The sequence below is a fragment of the Heptranchias perlo genome, chromosome 11 (assembly GCF_035084215.1).
Source record: "Heptranchias perlo isolate sHepPer1 chromosome 11, sHepPer1.hap1, whole genome shotgun sequence".
Lineage (NCBI taxonomy): Eukaryota > Metazoa > Chordata > Chondrichthyes > Hexanchiformes > Hexanchidae > Heptranchias > Heptranchias perlo.
In genome coordinates this window covers 44,876,411-44,902,434 of record NC_090335.1, presented here as the reverse complement: position 1 = coordinate 44,902,434, position 26,024 = coordinate 44,876,411, and the positions used below count along the sequence as shown (strand labels likewise).

General features: G+C 39.1%; 1 protein-coding gene across 3 annotated transcripts in view; it reads right to left on the bottom strand.

The window, feature by feature from the left end:
* kdm6a (lysine (K)-specific demethylase 6A) overlaps positions 1-26,024 on the bottom strand; it is a 230,591-nt gene that overhangs the window by 88,725 nt on the left and 115,842 nt on the right. For all 3 annotated transcript variants that reach the window (XM_067992901.1, XM_067992902.1, XM_067992903.1), the window contains exon 8: positions 2,451-2,485. In XM_067992901.1, the coding sequence (XP_067849002.1) occupies positions 2,451-2,485 (35 nt within the window). The remainder of the gene's footprint in view (positions 1-2,450; positions 2,486-26,024) is intronic.

The following is a 26,024-nucleotide window of genomic DNA, read 5'->3' as shown; positions in this document are numbered from 1 at the left end:
AGAACTTAGGGAATTCTGGAAGATCAAAACCTCTGCTGGAAGTACTCACCCACAGATACTGGGTCACAGCATAATTCCTTTCCCCTGGGGTTAAATAACCTGTTGACACTCATGATCTATGTCCACACATACAATGACCACTTGAGTAAAGTATCAGAGGGCAATTGGTACTTGTGGAATTGTACACTAGCAAGAAGTCAAAGTCTTGAGGGGAGAAGAGAAAATTAGCAGAACAAGTAGAGTATAATTATAGAGGTTGTCTTCCACAGTCACCAAGCATGCAGCAATATTTCCAGGACTTTCTTGGCAGTAGTCAATTCTTATTTGTAATACAAGCCCCAATTAACCAACAAGTGTTTTGTCCTTTGGATTAAATTTCCCATTACTAATTCTTACACAGATGCACTACTTTATTTGATACACCTAACATAAAATCCATATGCGTCAAACATGTTCAATGAAGATTATTTTTTACTTTTCTATTCCTTCCTGTTCCATTCAAAAATATAGATGTTAACACTTTTGGAAAATTAAGTAAATTTGTGGAAATGTTTATGTTGTCCCAACAGTTGTTTGGGGTGGGCATGCAGGGTGCAACAATCTTGAGAATTTTTTTTTGACTGTTGCACATGGTTCTGCAGAACAACTTAAGCTACGGCAGCCTCCAAAATTAATTGGAAATCTGAATAAAACAGAATTCCAAGAGAAAAAAAATGAACTAAATCTTAGAGAACAGGTAATTTAGTTTTAATCAATCGTTACTTTGTTTCTATTGGAAACTTATTAGTCTTTCAGAGCAATCAGATTATCAAAGGAAGGGTGCTGGTCAACACTCATTTCCAGACTTTATTGCCTAACGCAGCACCATTACCCACACAGAGCTAGACAGTGTAATGAGAAAGATATGCAAATGCCATAAAGTTGCTGTCTGTTACAATGATGGCCCCTCTACTTTTCCCCATGGGTGCTAGTAAATGCTGTTTCCTGATAAAACTGGAGTTTCAATCAACACAAACTCAGCAACAAAGTGAATTTGATTACAAATTACAATTAGGCATCCATTTGAAAGCTGAACAGAAAATTGGGTACAAGTAATAAATCTTTATTATTAGAACAATATTACTTTGTGCAAAAACTAATCTTGCTTGGTCATTCATGCCATCTTTTAAAATGGAAAAGTCACTCTAAAAAGAGAGAACTTTACAGAGGCCTGCTTTTTATTATACATCAGTGCAAACCCTAGCTGTGCCAACTGACCACTTTGATAATCAGTTACTCCAGTTATTGAAATAGTGAGACATGGTAGACCTTAAAAATGTACCATTTCCTAATTAAAACTTTAAAATACCTTGCAAAATACAACAAGCTAAACAAACTCCAGCTAACTGCTAAAGACCTCAAAACAGATTTCAGTCTTTGCTCAGTTACTGCAATGTCAGCTGCCTTGCAAAGAGCTGGATCTTAGAAACTAGACCAAAATGTGTTTACAATGTACTGCCACGTCAATCCACTGGCAAAGAAATATGTCCTCAGGCATTGAATTAGTCTCCATATATTAGAGTTTGCTTAATTAAAGATTTGAAAAAAGCAACTTTTGCTAACTACAAGAACAGCTCCATTAAGAGAATTATACTATATCTACATGGCACAGCCAGTATTTGAAGACATTGAAGTATTAATCAATTGTATAAATGTGTAAATTAAGTTTGGATCTGGTCCCATGCAGATTTTCCATAACATGATTAGCGTATAGAATTTTTAATTAAAACCAATTGGGAACATTAATTTATATGGCTTTAATTTATTATATATGAAACACTGATAAATTTCTGAGACAGGATATAGCGCTAAATAAATGAAAGTCCCTTCTTTCGGCAAATTTATACAATAATCAGTAAAGAGAAAAAAATTTTGGTGAACAGCCTGACTAGGAATAATAATCAGACAACTCAAAACTACAGAGAGCCAAGTGAATTTACCAGTGTCCCTGCACGATGGCAAGTGTCAAGCCACCTTTCTCTCTCCACAATTAGCACTCTCCCTATCATAGTTTTCTCCATTAATCACAGCCTCGCCCGCTCACCCTCCACACACAGCCTCGCCCGCTCACCCTCCACACACAGCCTCGCCCGCTCACCCTCCACACACAGCCTCGCCCGCTCACCCTCCACACACAGCCTCGCCCGCTCACCCTCCACACACAGCCTCGCCCGCTCACCCTCCACACACAGCCTCGCCCGCTCACCCTCCACACACAGCCTCGCCCGCTCACCCTCCACACACAGCCTCGCCCATGCACTTACCAAATCTAGAGTCTCACTCACTCACACAGCACCCACCCCCAAACACAGTGTCTCACTCACCCTCACCACAACAGTGATAATGCATGCAAATTCACCCCGAATATAATTGAAAAGGCCAGTGAAGAGAAACAGTTTAGGATCACTTACCTGGATTTCATACAAGTGAGCAACATGGAACTGAACTGCAACAAAAAGAGTTAAGAACAATTTTAATAGTGGACACAAAACAATTCTATTTTTTCCACATATATATATTTTTATTAAAATATATTTTGGATTATAATAGCAGAAATGTAGACATTCAATTGAGACAACATGAAGAATATCAAACCAAGATTAACTAGAAATGTGGCAATGGCCACAAAAGATCTTCCATGAAAACCATTTTGAAAGAAGATTGCGAGACTCATTTAAGTCCCAATGATGATAATATGCAGGCGTGAAAACATCCCTGTAAATAAATAGATTTCCACATGTACTAGCAGATTTCACATGGCACTGCTGACAGTCAGAGAATACACTATTCTGCAATATATCATCCGATCACTGTAAATCAGCAGCACGCAAGTGAAATAATATTTTTATGTCCAAGTTTTATCTACATTTTTGTAGAAATTGCAAATTAGTGATTTTGAATATTCTTATATATTTGTTTAGCTACTTGTCAAATTTTGTTCTATATCGAGTCTACAGCACAGAAACAGGCCATTCGGTCCAATTGGTCTATGCTGGCATTTATGCTCCACACATGTCTCCTCCCTCCCTACTTCATCTAACCCTATACCCTTCTTTTCCTTTCTCCCTCGTGTGCTTATCTAGCGTCCTTTTAAATACAACTATGCTATTTGCCTCAATTACTTGTTGTGGTAGCACATTCCACACTCTTTACCCAAAGAAGTTTCTCCTGAATTCCCTATTTATTAATGACTATATTATATTTATGACCTCTAGTTTTGGACTCCCCCACAAGTGGAAACATTTTCTCCATGTCTACCCTATCAAACACTTTCATTATCTTAAAGACCCTCTATCAGGTCACCCCTTAGCCTTGAATTTTCTAGAGAAAAGACCCCTGCCTGTTCAGCCTTTCCCGATAAGTTTATCCTCTCTGTTCTGGTATCATCCTTGTGAATCTCTTTTGCACCCTCTCCAATGCCTCTATATCCTTTTTACAATATAGATTTCAGAACTGTGCACAGAACACCAAGTGTAGACTAACCAAGGTTCTATACAAGTTTAACATAACTGCTCTGCTTTTCAATTCTATCCCTCCAGAAATGGACCCTTGTGCTTGGTTTGGCCTTTTTATGGTCTTATTAACCTGCGTCGCTACTTTTAGTGATTTGTATATCTGTATCCCTAGATCCCTTGGCTCCTCTATCCCATTTAGATTCTTATTATCCAAGCACCAGGTGGCTTCCTTATTCTTCCTACCAAAACACACCACCTCACACTTATCTATATTGAAATTCATTTGCCAATTACATGCTCATTCTTCAAGTTTATAATGCCTTCTTGCATTTTGAAGCATTCTTCCTTTGTATTAGACCCCCCCCAACCCCAAATTTGGTGTCGTCCGCAAATTTTGAAACCGTACTTACAATTCCTGAGTCCAAATAGTTAATGTAAATAGTGAACAACAGTGGTCCCAGCACCGATCCCTATGGAACACCACTTTCTGCCTTTTGCCAGTCTGAGTAGCTACCAATAACCCCCACTTCTCTGTTTTCTGTTTTGTAGCCAGTTTTCTATCCATTCTGCTACCTGTCCCCCGACATAAATACTGTGGCTACAAAAGCAGGTCAGAGGCTGGGTATTCTGCGGCGAGTGACTCACCTCCTGACTCCCCAGAGCCTTTCCACCATCTACAAGGCACAAGTCAGGAGTGTGATGGAATACTCTCCTATTGCCTGGATGAGTGCAGCTCCAACAACACTCAAGAAGCTCGACACCATCCAGGACAAAGCAGCCCGCTTGATTGGCACCCCATCCACCACCCTAAACATTCACTCCCTTCACCACCGGCGCACCGTGGCTGCAGTGTGTGCCATCCACAGGATGCACGGCTGCAACTCGCCATGGCTTCTTCGACAGCACCTCCCAAACCCACGACCTCTACCACCTAGAAGGACAAGGGCATCAGGCACATGGGAACAACACCACCTGCACGCTCCCCTCCAAGTCACACACCATCCCGACTTGGAAATATATTGCCGTTCCTTCATTGTCGCTGGGTCAAAATCCTGGAACTCCCTAACAGCACGGTGGGAGAACCTTCACCTCACGGACTGCGGCGGTTCAAGAAGGCAACTCACCACCACCTTCTCAAGGACAATTAGGTATGGGCAATAAGTGTTGGCCTTGCCAGTGACGCCCACATCCCATGAACGAATAAAAAAACCTCCACACGCTCTGACCTTAGCCATGAGTCTACAATGTGGTACCTTAACGACTGCCTTTTGAAAATCCAAATATATTACTTTTACTACATTACCCTTGTCTATTCTTAGTTACTTCTTCAAAGAATTCAATAAGGTTGGTCAAGCATGACTTTCCCTTTTGAAATCTGTGCTGACGATTATATTTTCATTTTCTAGATGTTTTTCTATTACATCTTTGAGTAAGGATTCCATTATCTTTCCTACCACTGACGTTAAGCTAACTGGTCTATAGTTCCCTGGACTTGTTCTATCCACCTTTTCAAATATAGGAATAACATTAGCTATCCACCAGTCTTCTGGCACTATTCCCTTTTCTAATGAGTTTTTATATATATTTAATAATGTCTCTATTATCTCTTCCCTAACTTCTTTTAATATATGCAGATTCAATCAGGGGTTTTATCCTCTCCATGTTTGATTAGTTTAGCAATTATCTCCCCACTTCCTATCTTAAATGTCTTTATATCTTATTTGATTTCTCCTTCTAATGTCATGCGTACCTTGTTCGTCTCTCTGGTAAATACTGAGATTATTTCACTGTTATGACCTGAGTTTCTCTTGTGAATCCCTTAGTGGCCCTATCCCTACCCTAATTTTTCTTTTGTTATCTATGTGTTTGTTGAATACTTTACTATTTCTTTTGATATTCCTTGATAATTTAATTTCATAGTTCCTCTTTTGCTTTCCTAATTTTTTTTTTTAAAAACTTCTTTCCAACTCTTCATAATCCCTTTTGTCATCCTCTCCTTTATTGTCTATGTACTTGGAGTACGCCTTTTTCTTTGGTTTCAATTTTATCCTTATCTCTTTATTCATCCATGGTGTTTCATTATTGGCTAGTTTGTTATTGTTCTTTTTTTTTAAAACAAAGGAATATATTTCTCCTGAACTCTATTGATTACCGTTTTAAATATTTCCCACTGCTGATGTGTGTCAAATTTCTTATCCAATTTACCTTCCTTAGTTCCCATCTCATCCTCTCAAAATTATCTTTTTTCTAATCTATTACTTTTGTCTTTATTTTAAACTGTATTACGTTATGATCGCTTTTGCCTAGATGTTCCCTTACGCTTACTTTTCTTATCTACTCCGATTAATTTCGCATTACTAGATCCACCAGTGATTCCTCTTGTTGGGCTTCTCACATACTGGACAAGACAGGAGCCTGTACACACTAAAAACTCCATTCCTCTTTCCAGTTATATACGGAATTTTATTTCTATGTTTGAAAAATTCACAATCTACAGAAAATGGTAGGGAAGTTATTGCAAGTGTGTACAGGTGGTTATAGTTTGCTGGTGTTGGAAGGGTTTTGTGGGAGTAGTGGGAAGAGGGCAAAGGGATGTGGGAGCAGAGCCACTGGGTAACAGCCGAGCATTGGTCAGCACCTTCAGGAAAGATGGGGAACGGGAAATCAGTCCAAAGAATAAGAGCTGGTGTGCAAACCAAATACTTTCCGATTGACAGCAAACATTTCAGGTACCTCTGTGCTCACTGGGAACCGGGTTGGACCCAGGACTCTGGTATGGTTCAGAACATCATAAAGATTCATAATCTTTCAAACAAAATGAAAATTTGCATACTGAAAATGTTGATTTCCTAAGAGTTAATGTACTACAGTAATATAAAATGTTGACACCAAGAACAGAAATAGATTTCTACAGGTCCCAAAACTAGCCAGCGAGAATACATTAAAATAAATGGTAATCAAAAATATCTTGCAGCAATTTTGGAATAAATGTTTTATTAAGTATCTATTCTCACACCTATTCACAGAAAGAGGGTGTCTTAGTTACTTTGTGCACACAATTTTTAATATAAACTAACACTAGGTCAGTTTGCATGTCTGCAAACCCAATACTGTAATTGACAGAACTCTGAAAATTGATACTGTTTTCTGCATGAACGATGATGCATTCAAAACATTTTTTCAAAAAAAAGACATCTTTCTATAACCACACCAGCCTCGGGTGAGGAACAGACATCACTGGATTATCTTTTCAGAAAGATATTAAAGCTGAAAAAATATAAATAGCAACCATTTAAATTGATGAAAATAATAGATTTTACTTGGACAGCAACTGTCCTTTGATTCTATTGCAGCAGTAAGCTCTAGTTACTGTATAGTTATGTAAAATTCACATTTCCACAATTATGTCAATTAAAATATACAGGATGAGGTAGGGGGTTGTTCAGAGTCTGCAAATAATCAGTACATAATTACATAGCTGTACTGTTGAGTAAGGATTTAAAATAAAAATTGTAAGCCAACTATGTTAATGTCTATTTCTTCCATACACAAAAAATTGATTGCATATAGAAGCATCATATGGAATTGAGATGGACTAACTGAAACTGCAACACATAACTCATTTGACCCTTTAACAGGTGCAGTTATATTTCAGTATCAAAAGGAATACAAATTTAAAATTACTCATGCTGTAATTACAAAATGAGTTTACATCTGTACAAAATACAATTAGTTAAGTCCTATTTAACATAAAATTATTTAGTGGAAGGTCTTGTTTATTCATATGCAGCATGTTTGCATGATAACCCCTTCCCAAAACGGTATTTACATATTGATACAAATTTGCTGGAAAGGAATTTCCTTCTGTGTTCTTTGTCCCCCTATACACCAGCACCGCCCATTAAAATCAAAAGCACTTCACAATGAATGGATTACTTTTGAAGTGTAGTCACTATTGCAATGTAGGTAAACACAGCAGCCAATTTGCACACAGCAAGATCCCACAAACAGCAAGAGATAATAATCAGGTAATCTGTTTTAGTGGTGCAGGTCAATGGATACATGTTGGCCAGGACACATCCCCTGTTTATCTTCAAATAGTGCCACATTCACTTGAGCAGACAGACAGAGCTTCAGTGTATCATCTCATCTGAAAGATGACATCTTCACCAATACAGTTCTCACTCAGTACGGCACTAAAATGTTATAATGCAATAACAACAATGTCCACTAATAGCTATAAACCAACCATAATGCTATTGTATTATAATGCAAGGACAAGGATGGTGTTGAAACTGCATCAGTTTATTGCATGTGTGGATAATTAAACTATTTACGACAACAGAAAACACGTTTTCTTTAATTACTTAAAAATACCAATTTAAAAAACTTTTAAATCATTTTTTACATAGTCATAGATTATGTGCTCAGGTCTCTTCTGACCCAGAGGCATTGAAACAAGGGTGACACCTAAAGTTAGTTCTTTAAAATTATTTTTCGACTTGATACTATCGCCATTAGTGAACAGTGGGAACTTGCCACATCCTTAACTGCGTAACATATGGCAGCTGTAAAACTAAAAGAATATATATGCATTTTCTTGATTATCCTCATTATGTTGGCAAAATCAGGCACATCCACAGAAGACTAATAATAAAGTGCAATAAGGTTCAGCAGTTATTGAGGTAAGTAACGAAAGCATTCACAGGCTAGGTACACAACACAATTTAGAGGCAAAGTAGTCTATTCTGTGCCAAAACATGCTCTAGCCTCAGCTTCACAACGGGGCATTCTCCTCTACCAATGCTGACTTATCCATTACCCACATCAGCTATCCTTGGAGACTATTCAAGTGAGATAGCCAAATTACGGGAATGTTTGTACTTATGGACTCATCCCTTTTAATAGTTTAGTCAGCCCTAGTTATACGGTTCAGCTACATTTTGGCTGCAAAATTGGGTTGCCATAGAAATTATTTTTATCCATTTGTCCAGAGTAGACTCAAACCTGGGTCCCTGGTTGATCATGACGACTCAGTTCCACCAGAATTCATTACCTTATTTCTCTTAAAAAAATGATTTAAAAGTTTTTAAAATTGGTATTTTTAAGTAATTAAAGAAAACGTATTTTCTGTTCTGGTAAAAAGTTTAATTATCCACACATGCAATAAACTCATGCAGTTTCAACACCATCCTTGTCCTTGTATTATAATATGATAGCTATAAACTAAACATAATGCTACTAGTGGACAATATTGTTACTAGCATTAAAGCCAACAGCAGAGCTTCCTGAACCCAGGATATCCAGAAACATAGAAAATAGGAGCAAGAGTAGGCCTTTTGGCCCTTCTCCGCCATTCAAAATGATCATGGCTGATCGTCTAACTCAGTACTCTGTTCCTGCTTTTTCCCCATATCCCTTTAGCATTAAGAAATATATCTATCTCCTCCTTGAATACATCTAATGACTTGGCCTCCACTGCCTTCTGTGGTAGAGAATTCTACGGGTTCACCACCCTCTGAGTGAAGAAATTTCTCCTCGTCTCGGTTCTAAATGGCATACCCCGTATCCTGAGACTGTGACCCCTGGTTCTGGACTCCCCAGCCATCAGGAGCATCCTCCCTGCATCTAGTCTGTCTAGTCCTGTTAGAATTTTATATGTTTCGATGAGATCACCTCTCGTTCTTCTAACTCTAGTAAAGCCCATCAGATTTTGATATGTTGAGACTTAGCAGCACAATTTTTCTGTTGCTGTACATTAATGAGAATATTTTTTTCTTTGAGTAGCTGATACGATTTTGGAAGTCAGGACACAGGTGTGACAAACAGATTTTTTTCTGTATTAGTGACATTTGCCTTCGTCCATTTGATGATTATCTTAAATTTATATACCATGTGGATACAGACGCGCTAATCAATGGAAAGTTATTTCCCCCTTGTCAAAACCAATCATAATTTCAAACATCTCCCTTAAATCGCCTCAATCTTTTCTGCTCTACTGAAAGTGTTCTATTTTCTCCTCAGAATGAAAGCCTCTCTTTTTAGTAAATCACTTCTACACTCTTTCCATGGCCTTGACAGCCTTCCTAAAGTATGGTGTCCAAAACAGGACAATATGCTGATTGTAAATTATTGATTAGGCCGCAATCATAGAATGGTTACAGCATGGAAGGAGGCCATTTGGCCCATTGCGTCCGTGCGACTCTCTGCAAGACCACTCCAGATAGTCCCACCCTATCTCCATAACCCTGCAAATGTTTTCCCCTTCAAGTGCTTAACCAATTCGCTTTTGAAAGCCACGACTGAATCTGCCTCCACCACCACCTCAGGCAGTGCATCCCAGATCACAATCAATCACTCACCGTGTAAAAAAGTTTTTTCTCATGTTGCCTTTGGCAAAGGAACCAATCACCTTAAATCTAGGTCCTCTGGTTCTTGACGCCTCCACCAATGGGAGCAGTTCCTCTCTACTCTGTCTAGACCCTTCATGATTTTGAATACCTCTATCAAATCTCCTCTCAACCTTCTCTGCTGTAAGGCGAATCCCAGCTTCTCCAGTGTATGCATGTAACTGAAATCCTTCATCCCTGGAATCATTCTACTAAATCTCTTCTGCACCCTTTCTAAGGCCTTTACATCCTTCCTAAAGTGCGGTGCCCAGAACTGGACATATAGATGTAACTTTACCTTTCTGCTTTTGTACTCTGTGTCCCTAGTTATGGGATCCCATATATTTTATTTCTAAACACAAGCTTTATCAATTTATCCTTCCATTTTAAAAAGATTTGCACATCTGAAACCCTGTCCTTCATCTACATCTTCTAAAGTTTCCATGTATTTGGTGTATACGGGTCATAAAGTCGGCTTGGGCAGTAGTGCAAAATGGGCAACAGTGAATCGCCAGCCCATTTCACACTCCGTCCGATTTTATTTTTCATTGACTTTCGCACTACCAAAACAAAATTATACTCCCATATTCTTCGCATTATTCCTTCTCCCAAAATGTATCAGTCATATTTCTCTGCATTAACTTTCATCTGATACCCTGCCTACATCCTCCTGAAATTACATAAACTTTTCAGTTAACCATGTACCCTATTTCTGTGACACCACGTACCCTATTTTTGTGACACCTGATACAGAATTGGCTAAGGGACAGGAAACAGAGAGTAGTGGTGAACGGTTGTTTTTTGGACTAGAGGGAGGTGTACAGTGGTGTTCCCCAGGGGTCAGTGCTGGGACCACTGCTCTTCTTGATATATGTTAATGACTTGGACTTGGGTGTACAAGGCACAATTTCCAAATTTGAAGATGCCACAAAACTTGGAAGGGTAGTAAACAGTGAGGAGGAGAGTGATAGACTTCAAGAGGATATAGATAGGCTAGTGGCATGGGCGGATAGGTGTCAGATGAAATTTAACGCAGAAAAATGTGAAGTGATACATTTCAGTAGGAAGAACAAGGAGAGGCAATATAAACCACCAGCACAACTCTAAAATGGGTACTGGAACAGAGAAATCTGGGGGTTTATGTACACAAATCGTTGAAGGTGGCAGGGCAGTTTGAGAAGGTGTTTAAAAAAGCATATGGGAGCCTGGGCTTTATAAATAGAGACATAGAGTACAAAAGTACGGAAGACACGCAGCAGCTTTATAAAACACTGGTTTGGCCACAACTGGAGAATTGTGTCCAGTTCTAGGCACTGCACTTTAGGAAAGATGTGATGGCCTTAGAGAGGGTGCAGAAGAGATTTACTAGAATGATTCCAGGGATGAGGGACTTTAGTTACGTGGACAGACTGGAGAAGCTGGGGTTGTTCTCCTTGGAACAGAGACAGTTGCGAGGAGATTTGATAGAGGTATTCAAAATCATGAAGGGTCTTGACAGAGTAGATAGAGAGAAACTGTACCCATTGGCGGAAGGGTCAAAAACCAGAGGACATAGATTTAAGGTGACATGAGGAAAAACATTTTTACACAGCGAATGGTTAGGATCTGGAATGCAATGCCCGAGAGGGTAGTGGAGGCAGATTCAATCATGGCCTGCAAAAGGGAACTGGATAAGTACTTGAAAGGAAAAAATCTGCAGGGCTTTTGGGATAGGGCAGGGGAGTGGGACTAGCTGGATTGCTCTTGCAGAGAGCCGGCGAGGACTTGATGGGCCGAACAGCCTCCTTCCATGCTGTAACTTTGCTATGATTCTATGATTTTGATAGTGCTCCATATACCAAACCCAGATCATTTACATATATATTGAGAACAGCAATGGTCTCAACATTGACCCACAAAGGGCATCATTGTTTATATCCCTCAAGTCTGAAAAACATAATTAATCACTGTACCGTTTCTTCTCCTTTAGCTAACTTCCTACCCATGCTGCCACATTTCCTTTAATGCAGTGCACCTTAATTTTACAAACAAGCTTTCTATGTTGCACCTTATCAAATGCCTTTTGAAAGTCCATATATACAACATCCACTACATTTCCTTATTCCATAAACGATTTCCCTAAGGAACGCCAGTAAATTTGTCAGACATGACAACTTTTACAAATCTGTGCATTTTGTCCATGGTCAATCCTAGTCTTTCTAAGCCAGTATTAAATTTATCATGTATTAGAGCTTCTAGAAACTTACCGACTACTAAAGTTAGGCTGACTAGTTACCTAGTTTCTTCCTTTTTGGACAAAACTGATACATTCCCAACCCTCCAGCACAACTTCCATATCCAAGGAGGTTTGAAAGATTGTCGTCAGAGCTTTGACTACTGACTTCCCTCAGCAGCTGTTCAGTTATATGTACGATGGCCAATTATTTTCAGGCATAACTGAAAGTTAGTTTTCAGTACTAAACTCAGGCAGTCCCAATAAATTTTCAGGAAAAGTTAAGGATCTGAAAGTATTTGAATCTTGAGAATCCGACTGGAATTCTCAATAGAATATGAGAATCAATGATGAGAAATATAAGAAATACTGTATATAAAACTATTCTGGAAAATAGCTTAGCATTAGATTGTGACTTTTTGCTATTTTGCTTTCGAACAGCTAGATAGGATTTCTACTGTGACTGTATATACCACTGTTAAGTTATTTGCTTGTTCATCTTAAGTAAAAAATAAATTTGCTTAATAATCTTAAAATGAGGTTTCAAGTTGCACTGCTTTATTGCTCAGCAAAGACGGAAGAGAGATCCTATTGATGCTTGGAATAATTTGAGTAAGAAAGGTAAAGGCGACCCAAAATATAAGGCGGGGGGGGAGGGTGGAGGTTGGCCCAACAGAAGTAGTATCCTTCTTTGGAGGGGGTCTCGGAGTGCTCTAATATTTACAGGGAGTTCCCAGCACAGAAAGGTTTGAAAACCATTGGCCAATACTCACCATTTGCTACAGATGCAGTAAATTTAATTTGATCACTAGCTTAATAAGTTTATCCCATTTTAAATATGAACACTGTTAAGTACGAATGACACTCAAAACAAATTAAGTACTACCATTGTGTCTGTTTTATGCTCAAAGTATTAGTAGCAAATTAACTTTATTTCTCCCCCCACCTCAAAAAACCACATTTTTCAATACTTTAAATTGCAGCACAATTGTGAGGTTTCATAATTTTACTAATATACAAGTGCAGAGTGACACTAATGCCAAAAATGATGCTGCACACCGCTTTGAATTAATGATTTTTAGTAAGATCAATTTGATAAATGTTAAGTCCAGAATAAGACAAAAAAAGTCTGCGTCTAATGTTACAGCAGAATTTTTCAACTTCATTTAATTGGACAATAAGTTGTGCACAACTCTGCAGAAGACTGTCCACATACAAATGCACATGTCCTGTAATATATCAGACAATTGAAGGATATAAAAACAGAAAATGTTTAAATAGACAGGTCAGTTAACATAACTTTTTAGGTGTGTAACCCTTCATCACAAATGTGTGGAGCACATTAACTGGTCTTTTTTCTTTAGATGCTGACCGACATGCTGTGTATCTCCAGCATTTGCAGCTTTTTCTTTTTATTTCAGAGTTATAGACTATATTCTCTGGAAATCCAGATGATGCAGTTACAATAGCTGAGTTAATGGTTGATAAACTGATGGAACACTGCATGGACTGGAATACTTTTTGTCTTCAACACTTCAGCGTTAAACCGGCAGATAGGATCCCCTGCTCGTTATAGATCTCAACTGATTTTCCTTCCAATGAACTAATTTTCCTCAGTGCTTTGATGTGGGTGTTTGCTGTGTGCAAAATAGCTACTGTGCTTGCCTACATTTCATTAGTCACTAAACTTGTAAGTAATTTATTGTACATTAAGTCACTCGAGACACCATAAGGAACTGCATAAATCCAAGTCTTTGCAACAACAAAACATTTGTTCAATTTTTTTGATTTGAAGGTTTAAGGTGCTGGAGAGAATGTCCATGAGGGGCCAAGGACAGAATCTATTTGGTTAGAGTTAAGAAACAGTAGAGGAGCCATTATGCTACTAGATGTATTCTATAGGTCAACAACTAGTGGGAAGGATATAGAGGAGCAAATTTGCAGAGAAATTACAGAGATGCAAGAACAATACAGTAGTGATAACGGGGGACTTCAACAATCCGAATATAGAATGGGATAGTAATAGTGTAAAGGGCAAAGAGGAGGAGGATATCTGAAGTGTGTTCAGGAGAACTTTCTTGATCAGTATGTTTCCAGCCCAACGAGGAAGGAGGCATTGCTGGATCTAGTTCTGAGGAATGAAGTGGAGCAAGTGTCAGTGGGGGAACATTTCGGGAACAGTGATCATAGTATCGAAAGGTTTAGATTAGTTATGGAATAGGACAAGGAGCATTCTAGAGTAAAAATACTCAATTGAAGGAAGGCCAATTCCAGTGGGTTGAGAACAGATCTGGCCCAGGTAAATTGGAATCAAAGATTGGCAGGCAAAACGGTAATCGAACAATGGGCAGCCTTTAAAATGGAGGTGGTCTGGGTACAGCCTAGGTACATTCCTACACCAAAGTCAGAGCTCCCTGAATGACGAAAGAGATAGAGTAAGATGAAGCAGAAAAAAAGAGGGCATGTGACAGATATCAAGTTGATAATGCAAGCGAGAACCAGGCTGAATATAGAAAGTACAGAGAAGTGAAAAAGGAAATAAGAGGGGCAATGAGAGTATGAGAATAGACTGGCAGCTAACATAAAAGGGAATCCAAAAGTTTTCTATAGGCATATATATTGTAAACGGGTAGTAAGAGGAGGGGTAGGGCCGATTAGGAACCAAAAAAAGAGATCTACGCATGGAGGCAGAGGGCATGGCTGAGGTGTTCTTCACTGGATAGTCCATTGACTGATAGAATATTAGTCTTGTCTTCAGTTGCTCCAAGCTTTTATTGACAGAGCTCCACATTAAACACACCACCTCTCATAAATGGATGAGAACCCCAATTGAAACACACCACCTGAATACAATTAACACTAATTGATATAAATCACATGGATACAATTAACATGACATGGGCAATAAATGCCGGCCTCGTCAGCGACGCCCACATCCCATGAACGAATAAAAAAAACACATACTAAATGAGTACTTTGCATTTGCCTTTACCAATGACTTGGACTTCGGTGTACTGGGCACAATTTCCAAATTGGCAGATGACACAAAACTTGGAAGCATAGTGGACAGTGAGGAGGATAGTAATAGACTTCAAGAGGGCACAGACAGACTGGTGGAATGGGCAGATGAAATTTAACGCCGAAAAATGCAAAGTGATACATTTTGGCAGGAAGAATGAGGAGAGGCAATATAAACTAAATGGTACAATTCTAAAAGGGGATGCAGGAACAGAGACACCTGGGGGATATGTACACAAATCTTTGAAGGTGGCAGGACAGGTTGAGAAAGCAGTTAAAGAAGCATACGGGATCTTGGGCTTTATAAATAGAGGCATAGAGTACAAAAGCAAGGAAGTTATGTTGAACCTTTATAAAATGCTGGTTCAGCCACAACTGGAGTATTGTGTCCAATTCTGGGCACCGGAAGATGTGAAGGCCTTAGAGGGTGCAGAAAAGATTTACTAGAATGGTTCCAGGGATGAGGGACCTCAGTTACTTGGATAGATTGGAGAAGCTGGGGTTGTTCTCCTTAGAGCAGAGAAGATTGAGAGGGGATTTGATAGAAGTGTTCAAAATCATGAAGGGTTTAGACAGAGTAGATAGAGAGAAACTGTTCCCATTGGCGGAAGGGTTGGGAACCAGAGGACTCAGATTTAAGGTGATTGGCAAAAGAACCAAAGGCAACGTGAGAAAAAAAATATTTTACGCAGCGAGTAGTTATGATCTGGAATGTGCTGCCTGAAAGGGTGGTGGAAGCAGATTCAATGGTGGCTTTCAAAAAGGAACTGGATAAATACTCGAAGGGAAAAAATATGCAGGGCTATGTGAAAAGAGCGGGGGAATGGGACTAACGAGATTGCTCTAACAGAGAGCCGGCACGTACTCGATGGGCCAAATGGTCTCCTTCTGTGCTGTAACCATTCTATGAATCTAAGGATCTAAGGGGAGTACTTTCTGTTCAAAGAAGCTGTGTACTCAGTGTTAAAGTTGGACATCAGACTATTTACAACCTGTATTTTCTTGCTCTCAACCAAGAAACTAAGTACTGTGAAGCTTGCAGCATGACCAAGTGCCTCCAAAAGGTGTATTTTCCAAGATAATTAGTATGTGGAATTTATAATGATGAAATCCAAGGCTAATGTCTTTCCGGTAAAGAAACAGTACAGTTAAAACATATTCTGACTGACATGTAGATGGGAATATGCCTCATTCGCTTGGAAAAAGGATCATGACGACATTTAAAAAAAATTGTGATCAAATTAAAAGGGCATCTCACTGTAGTACAACTATCTTTGGGTCAACTTGCATAAGAGTGTTGCTCATAGCTTACAAGTAGCAGTAGTCGAAAGTAACATAAAAATCTCAAGATTGTACATTATTTCGGGAATTGAAGGACAAAACTGAACTTTGAGGCCTTGTCCTAGTGCACTTCCCCAACAGGTCTCTTTTCCCATTGTAATGGATTAAGAGCAAAGTCTCTCGTTATGCCTTTAGACAGTGGTGTGCAACACAACAGATCACAGCCTGTTTGGCAATTTCATCCAGCCCACTGTGGCCCAAAAATCAGCTTCTGGTGCCCAAACTGCAGTACCAGATTTAATTTATTCTGTCGACTACACCGCTTACTGTGCACCTGATGACCAGCTTGTGATTTTCACACGGAGAAAAAAAAAAGAGCAATGCAAAGAATGGCTCCAAACTGGCTACCGCATTTATGGATGCCTGAGAAACAGAAAACAAAAGTAATTCAGACTGCCACTTTATCAGCTAATGAGCCAGCCAGCCAATGAGTGTGCAGGCAGCTTTCCTGGTTCAGGTTGGCTGGTTCACACACCAAGATGGTGGCTTAAATTATTTGATTTCAGTTTGGTATTATCTTTGTGAATGTGGCTGCAGAGCTGGGGTACCTCACTGCATTGCTCTGCTTTTTATCCCATTAGTTTTTCCCACAAGTCCTTCTTGGGCAGAATGGGCTTTTCGCGACCATTCCGCTGCAATCTGAATCTTGGAGGATTATCTGAGTATTTACTGGGAATCTACACTTGCTACATGGTGAACTTCTGCAGCTGAAAGGAGATAATGTTCTGCATAGAGGTAGTTTGAAACTTTTAAGTTGTCATTAGCTTTTAATTACTAACTATTTAAATACGAAAACATGAATATCTGCAAAATTTAGGGTAAGAAAGATAACCAATAGGAACCAATACTCACGGCATTGGCAAAACTTGAGTCCAACAATTCTGGAAGTTTAAAAAAAATACAACTTGCAAGTCACATTAGAAATGAAATGCAACGTTTGTGTGTTTATATTTCACACGTGAATTGAATATTTAATAAAAATTGCAGGACTCTCAAATGAATCAGGAGTGCTGGATAAGCTCAGGAATGATTCAGTGTAACAATTCTCTATCTCAAAGTACAGTACGTTGAGTATTTTTGACCTGTCTGCTAGCTGTGGAGAGGCCATCTCATCAGTTGCATGAAGTTTCATTGTGGGGGAAAAAAAGATTTGCCAGGGTGAGAAATTCTTCTCCAACACATGTTATCACTCTATTTTAAATGGATTGTTACACATGGTGTTTAATCCTGATGCTAGCTAACCCAAAAGAAATTTAATCACATGAAGCATTCGTAACAAGATAGATGAATTAGTTGCACAAGTAGAGATAAATGGGTTTGATCTAATAGCCATTACAGAGACATGGTTGCAAAGTGACCATGGTTGGGAACTAAATATTCCAGGGTGCATGACGTTTAGAAAAGACAGGCAGAATGGAAAAGGAGGGAGTGCAGCCTAATAATAAAGGATGACATAAGGACAGTGGTGAGAAAGGACCTTGGCTCAGAAGATTAGGAAGCAGAATCAGTATGGGTGGAAATAAGAAATAACAAGGGGCAGAAAACACTGGTGGGAGTAGTTTATAGGCCCCCTAATAGTAGCATTACCGTTGGACAGAGTATTAATCATTAAATAATAGGAGCTTGTAACAAAGGTAATGCAATAATTGTAGGGGACTTTAATCTTCATATAGACTGGGCAAATCAAATTGGCAGAGGGAGTTTGGAGGAAGAGTTCATGGAATGCATTCGAGACAGTTTCTAGAGCAATACGTCATGGAACCAACCAGGGAACAGGCTATTTTAGATCTTGTATTATGTAATGAGACAGGGTTAATTAGTAATCTTACAGTAAGAGATCCTCTGGGGAAGAGTGAACATAATATGATGAATTTAGCATTGAGTTTGAGAGTGACGTTTTCAGTCAGAAACTAGTCTTAAACTTAAATAAAGCCAATTACATAGGAATGATGGGTGAGTTGGATAAGTAGATTGGAAAACCAAATGAAAGGGTATGATGTTTGAAAAACAATGGCAAACATTTAAAGAAAAATTTCAATATTCTCAACAAATATACATTCCAATGAGAAATAAAAACTCCACGGGAAAAGTGATCCACCCTGGCAAACTAAAAAAGTTAAAAAGAGGCAGAAAATGTTGCCAAGAGTAAGCCTGAGGATTGAGAGAGTTTTAGAGACAAGCAAAGGACGACCAAAAAATTGATGAGAGAAAACAGAATATGAAAATAAACTAGCAAGAAATATAAAAACGGATTGCAAGAGCTTCTACAAGAATGTAAAAAGGAAGCGAATAGCAAAAGTAAACATTGGTTCCTTAGAGGTTGAGACAGGAGAAATTAGGAAATGGCAGATGCGTTAAACAAATATTTTATATCTGTCTTCACAATAGAAGACACAAAAAGCATACCAAAAATAGTGGGGAACCAAGGATCTAATGAGAGTGAGGAACTTAAATAAATTAATATAAGTAGAGAAAAAGTACTTGAGAAACTAATGGGACTAAAAGCTGATAAATCCCCTGGACCTGATGGCCTACATCTGAGGGCTCTAAGAGAGGTGGCTGCAGTGATAATGGATGCAATGGTTATGATCTTCCAAAATTCCCCAGATTCTATAATGGTCCCAGTGGATTGGAAGATAGCAAACATGACCCCACTATTCAAGAAAGGAGGGAGAGAGAAAACAGAACTACAGGCCAGTTAGCCTGACATCAGTCATTGGAAAAATGCTGGAATCCATTATCAAGGAAGTGGTAACAGGGCACTTAGAAAATCATAATATGATTAGGCAGCGTCAACATAGTTTATGAAAGGGAAATAGTGTTTGACAAATTTATTAAGAGTTTTTTGACTACCAGGGTAAATAAAGGGGAACCAGTAGATGTTGTATAGGGTGCCATATAAAAGGTTGTTACACAAGATAGGGCTCATGGGGTTGGGGGTAACATATTAGCATAGCTAGAGGAATGATTAACGGACAGGAAAGAGAGTAGGGATAAACGGGTCATTTTCAGGCTTGCAGGCTGTAACTAGTGGGGTGCCGCAAGGATGGGTGCTTGGGCCGTAGCTATTTACAATCTACATTAATGACTTAGTTGAAGGGACTAAGTGTAACGTATCCAAGTTTGCTGACGATACAAAGCTAGGTGGGAAAGTAAACTGTGAGGAGGACACAAAGAATCTGCAAAAGGATATAGACAGGTTAAGTGAGTAGCCAAGAAGGTGGCAGATGGAGTATAATGTGGGAAATGTGAGGTATTCACTTTGGTAGAAAGAATAGAAAAACAGAATATTTTTTAAATGGTGAGAAACTATTAAATGTTGGCGTTCAGAGAGACTTGGGTGTCCTCGTATAAGAAACACAAAAAGTTAGCGTGCAGGTACAGCAAGCAATTAGGAAAGCAAATGGCATATTGGTCTTTATTGCAAGGGGGTTGGAGTACAAAAGTAAGGAAGTCTTGCTACAGTTGTATAGGGCTTTGGTGAGACCTCACCTGGAGTACTGTGTACAGTTTTGGTCTCCTTATCGAAGGATATACTTGCCTTAGAGGGGGTGCAGCGAAGGTTCACTAGATTCATTCCTGGGATGAGAGGGTTGTCCTATGAGGCGAGGTTGAGTAGAATGGGCCTATAATCTCTGGAGTTGGAGAATGAGAGGTGATCTCATTGAAACATATAAGATTATGAAGGGGCTTGACAGGGTAAATACTGAGAGGTTATTTTCCACGGCTGGAGCATCTGGTGGGCACAGTCGCAGGATATGGGGTTGGCCATTTAAGACTGAGATGAGGAGGAATTTCTTCACTTAGAGGGATGTGAATCTGGAATTCACTAACCCAGAGGGCTGTGGATGCTGAGTCATTAAATATATTAAAGGCTGAGATAGACAGATTTCTGGACTCTAGGGAAACAAGGGAAAAGGGATCGGGCAGGAAAGCGGAGTTGAGGCAGAAGATCAGCCATGATCTGATTAAATAGCGGAGCAGGTTCGAGGGGCCATGTGGCTTACTCCTATTTCTTACGCACATAGCACTAGCTCTGGTCCACAGATCCAATCCTCTGCTCCAGTTAGACGCCCTTTCTTTAGAACATAGAATGGTTACAGCATGGAAGGAGGCCATTCGACCCATCAAGTCCGGGTCTATTCAAGAGCAATCAGGCATGTCCCACTCCCTTCATGGTTTTAAATACCTCTATCAAATCTCCTCGCAACCTTCTCTGTTCCAAGGAGAGCAATTCCAGCTTCTCCAGTCTATCCACGTAACTAAAGTCCCTCATCCCTGGAATCATTCTAGTAAATCTTTTCTGCACCCTCTCTAAGGCCTTCACATCCTTCCTAAAGTGTGGTGCCCAGAACTGGACACAATACTCCAGTTGTGGTCGAACCAGTGTTTTATAAAAGGTTCATCATGACTTCCTTACTTTTGTACTCTATGCCTCTATTTATAAAGCCCAGGATCCCATATGCTTTTTTAACCGCTTTCTCAACCTGCCCTGCCACCTTCAACGATTTGTGCACTATACCCCCTGATCTCTCTGTTCCTGTAACCTTTTTAGAATTGTGCCCTCTAGTTTGTATTGCCTCTCATTCTTCCGATCGAAATGAATCAAATTGCATTTTTCTGCGTTAAATTTCATCTGCCACGTGTCCGCCCATTCCACCAGCCTATCTACAGCTCTTGAAATCTATCACTATCCTCCTCATTGTTCACTACACTTCCAAGTTTTGTGCCAGCTACAAATTTGGAAATTGTGCCCTGTACACCCAAATCCAAGTCATTAATATATATCAAGAAAAGCAGTGGTCCTAGTACCGACCTCTGGGGATGACCTTCTTCAAGGTCCTCGGAAGCTCTTTTCATCATTTACTGATTCGGGAACATCCAAACAAAAAGCCTTTCCACCCACCCCTCAAGTTTTGAAAAATTACAAAAGAAAAAGAAAGTTTAAAAAAAGTGATGAATGAATACAAATGCAAAATAATTCTGTCAAATACAAATGGATATGTATCTCTGGCCACCTGGCTGATAAAAACTAAGTAGGGACGGGAAGTCCACAAATAAGAACATTAAGAAATAGGAGCAGGAGTAGGCCCTTCGCTCCCTCGAGCCTGCTCCACCCTTCAAAAAGATCATGGTTGATCTTCGACCTCAACTTCACTTTCCCGCCCGAGCCCCATATCCCTTCATTCCCTTAGTGTCCAAAAATCTATCGATCTCAGTCTTGAATGTACTCAGCAACTGAATATCCACAGCCCTCTAGGGTGGAGAATTCCAAAGATTCACAACCCTCATTGAAGAAATTCCTCATCTCAGTCTTAAGCGGCCAATCCCTTATCCTGAGACTATATCCCCTAGTTCTAGACTCTCCAGCCAGGGGAAACATTCTCTCAGCATCTACCCTGTCAAACCCTCACAGAATCTTATATGTTTCAATTAGATCACATCTCATTCTTCTAAACTCCAGAGAGTATAGACTCATTCTACTCAATTTTTCCTCATAAGACAACCCTCATCCCAGGAATTAATCTAGTGAATCTTCATTGCACCCCCTCAAAAGCAAGCATATCCTTCCTTAGATAAGGAGACCAAAACTGTACACAGTACTCCAGGTGTGGTATTACCAAAGCCCTGTACAACTGTAGCAAGACTTCCTTACTCTTGTACTCCAACCCCCTTGTAACAAAGGCCAACATACCATTTGCATTCCTAATTGCTTGCTGTACCTGCATGTTAACTTTGTGTTTTGTGTACCAGGACACCAAAATCCCTCTGAATACCAACATTTAATAGTTTCTCACCATTTAAAAAATATTCTGCTTTTCTATTCTTCCTACCAAAGTGAATAACCTCACATTTCCCCACATTATACTCTGCCATCTACCACCTTTTTGCCCACTCAGTTAACCTGTCGCTATCCTTTTGCAGACTGTGTCCTCCTCACAGCTTACTTTCCCACCCAGCTATGTATCATCAGCAAACTTGGATAGTTTATACTCGGTCCCCTCTTCTAAGTCATTGATATAGATTGTAAATAGCTCAGCACCAATCCCTGCGGCACCCTAGTTACAACCTGCCAACCCGAAAACAACCCGTTTATTCCTACTCTCTGTTTTCTGTCTGTTAATCAATTCTCAATCCATGCTAATATATTACCCTAATCCCATGAGCCCTAATCTTGTGTAACAACCTTTTATGTGGCACCTTATCGAATGCCTTTTGAAAATCCAAATATACTACATCCACTGGTCCTCCCTTATCTACCTTGCTAGTTACACCCTCAAAAAACTAATAAATTTGTCAAACACAATTTTGCTTTCAAAAAACCGTGTTGACTCTGCCTAATCATATTATGATTTTCTAAGTGCCATGTTACTACATCCATAATAGATTCTAGCATTTTCCCTAACTGGCCTATAGTTCCCTGTTTTATCTCTCCCTCTTTTCTTGAATAGCGGGGTTACATTTGCTACCTTCCAATCTATGGGGGCCATTCTAGAATCTTCCAGAATTCCCTAGATTAAAACCAATGCATCCGCTATTTCTGCCTACATCCTAGGGTTTTTAAAAGAGGCGGCTGCGATCGGGTCTGGGGATTTGTCGGCTTTTAGTCCTATTAATTTTTCTAAAACTTTTTCTTTACTAATCTCAATTACTTTAAGTTCCTCCCTCCCATTAGACGCTTGGTTCCCCACTATTTCCTGTATTTTTTTTGTGTCTTCTACCGTGAAGAGATATAAAATATTTTGTTTAATATCTCTGCTGTTTCCTTATTCCCCATTATAATTTCTCCTGTCTCTGCCTCTAAAGAACACACGTTTACTTTTGCTTATCTCTTCCTTTTTATATACTTGTAGAAGCTCTTACAATCTGTTCTTATATTTCTTGCTAGTTTATTCTCGTATCCAATTTTCTTCCTCTTTGTTTATTTCTTCGTTATCCTTTGCTGATTTCTAAAACCTTCCAATCCATAGGCTTACTACTCTTTTTGGCGACGCTGTAAGCCACTTCTTTTAATCTAATACTATCCTTATCTTCTCTTGTTAGCGAGATCACTTTTCCTGTGAAGATTTTATTCCTCAAGGGTATGTATAATTCACTGGGAATTATGAATTATTTCTTTAAATGTTCGCCATTGCTTATCTACAGTCATATCTTATAATCTAATTTCCCAATCTACCTTAACCAACTCGCCCCCTCATACCTACCTAATTGGCTTTGTTTAAATTTAAAACCCTAATTTTGGACTTAACTACATCACTCTCAAACTCTATGAAATTCTATCATATGATCACTCTTCCCCAGTGAATTCTCTATTATAAGGTTACTAATCAATCCTGTCTCATTATACAATACTAGATCGAAAATAGTCTGTTCCCTAGTTGGTTCCTTGACACGTTGTTCTAGAAAACTCTGATGCATTCCATGAACTCGTCCTCCAAACTACTTTACCAATTTGGTTTGCTCAGTCTATATGAAGATTAAAGTCCATGATTATTGCATTACCCTTGTTACATGGTCCTCTAATTTCTTTATTTATACTCTGTCCAACACTATAACTACTGTTAGGGGGCCTATAAACTACACCCACTATTATTTGCCGCCCCTTGTTATTTCTTAGCTCCACCCATAATGATTCTACTTCCTGATTTTCTGAGTTAAGGTCCTTTCTCACTATTGTCTTTATCTCATCCTTTATCAGGGCTACCCCTGCTCCTTTTCCATTTTGCCTATCTTTTCTAAAAGTCAAGTGCCCTGGACTATTTAGTTCCTAACCTTGGTCACCCTGCAACCACGTCTCAATAATGGCCACTAGATCAAACTCATTTATCTATATTTGTGCCATTAATTCATCTATGTTGTTACGAATGCCACGTGCATTCAGACACAGTGCTTTTAATTTTAACTTTTTACTTTTTTTTCCCCTGATGTGATCTTAGTCACTAATGCCCTATGACCTTTGTTAAACTGTACCCCTTCCTGACGCACTCTGCTTGTTTTTACCCAAATCGCTACTCTGCTCTACAGATAATTTAGGTAACAGTTTCTAGCACCAGTCATTTTGCAAACAAACAAAAGTTTCATTGATAAGCTGAAAGGTCACTTAGCACATGGACAGGAGATATATTCTAAACTTTGAAACAACAGATCTTTATAGTCTGCAGAAGATACCACTAAGAAAAAGGTTATTCATAATTAAGGTTCAAAAACTAAAAATATACATGCAAACTCCATTTATCAATGGAATAAATGCAGTCTAGTTCGAATAGATTTTAAAGTATTTCAATATCCCAACATTGCACAATTATTACAGGCATCAATTTTTAAAAGTTTTAGATAGAATTTAAAACCTTTCCAGGAATGACTTACAACCCAACTGAGGCCACCATCTTTACAGTATTTCCAAGGCTGGCATTGAAACATTTGTTTCTCTGCCTACTCTTACTCTCTAAACCACACACTAGAAAAGAATTGGGTATTTTCCACAAAGTATTCAAGACCACCATTGTAGTACACTTCCCCGAGGTATTATACTTTGAAACAGTGAATTGTAAATGCTCATAATTTTGAAAGCAACATTCTGATACTTTCTGTAAACCTTAAAGTATAACACTCCCTCACATATAATATGCATCCTTCACCTTGGGCCACAAACTTTCTGGAAAATGTATTATCCATGCATAATATAACCCCTACTTCTTGGCTGTTGAAAACCATTCAACTATTTGTCTGTGTGTCCTTGCAAGAGCATCAGTGCAGCAGAGAAGCTCAAGATGTTCGGTATGCAGAGATGCACAGCAGGAAAGTCACTGGGTATGACTTTCAGGAGAATGAAGCTAACATAACTCTGCAAAAAAACTTGGAAAGCATCCCTTTAAAAAGGCTGGCGTGCACTAATGAGAAACATTGAGGAGTAGGAATCAGCATGACTGAAGTCAAGTTAAAGCTACAGGTTAGATTTCCCACCAATCTAGGTGGAAAATCTAACCCGGCCAAGAGAAAAAACATCAATTAAAGTTTCCAGAAGCTAGGAGAAAGATTCTTGCAGAGAGGCACATTGATTGTACAGAAATTGCTTGGTGACTTCAAATATATGTAGTTTCAGTTTATCATACCGAACCAGTGCAGAAGACACATTTTCGAACTGGTCTGCGTAAACATGGATTTTATCCATTCACGTTCGACATGCCATACAAGTGTACCACTTCCGTAAAAGGCACCAAACCAATTTCCATCAGTATTTCTGGGAATGAAGTTTGATGCTCAAATGTATAGCGGACATAATTGTTACCTGCACACATATTCAAAGCAAAGACTCCATTATCTACAGTAAAATTTCCTGGGGGCACTCAGAAGAGTGCATCCTAAAAGAATAGATGTATGAGGCCTTAACAGTGGGTTGGATCAGGAATGTGCACCATTGCTAGAGATGTTTTGCTTAACACGAAACATTCTCTATTTAGCCTGGATTATCAGATACCACCAAATACTTTCCCATCAAGAATGAACTACAAAAAAATTACTGAGCAATGATTCCAAGGGGAATGTTGTGCACGTGAAAGCTGCTGCAGA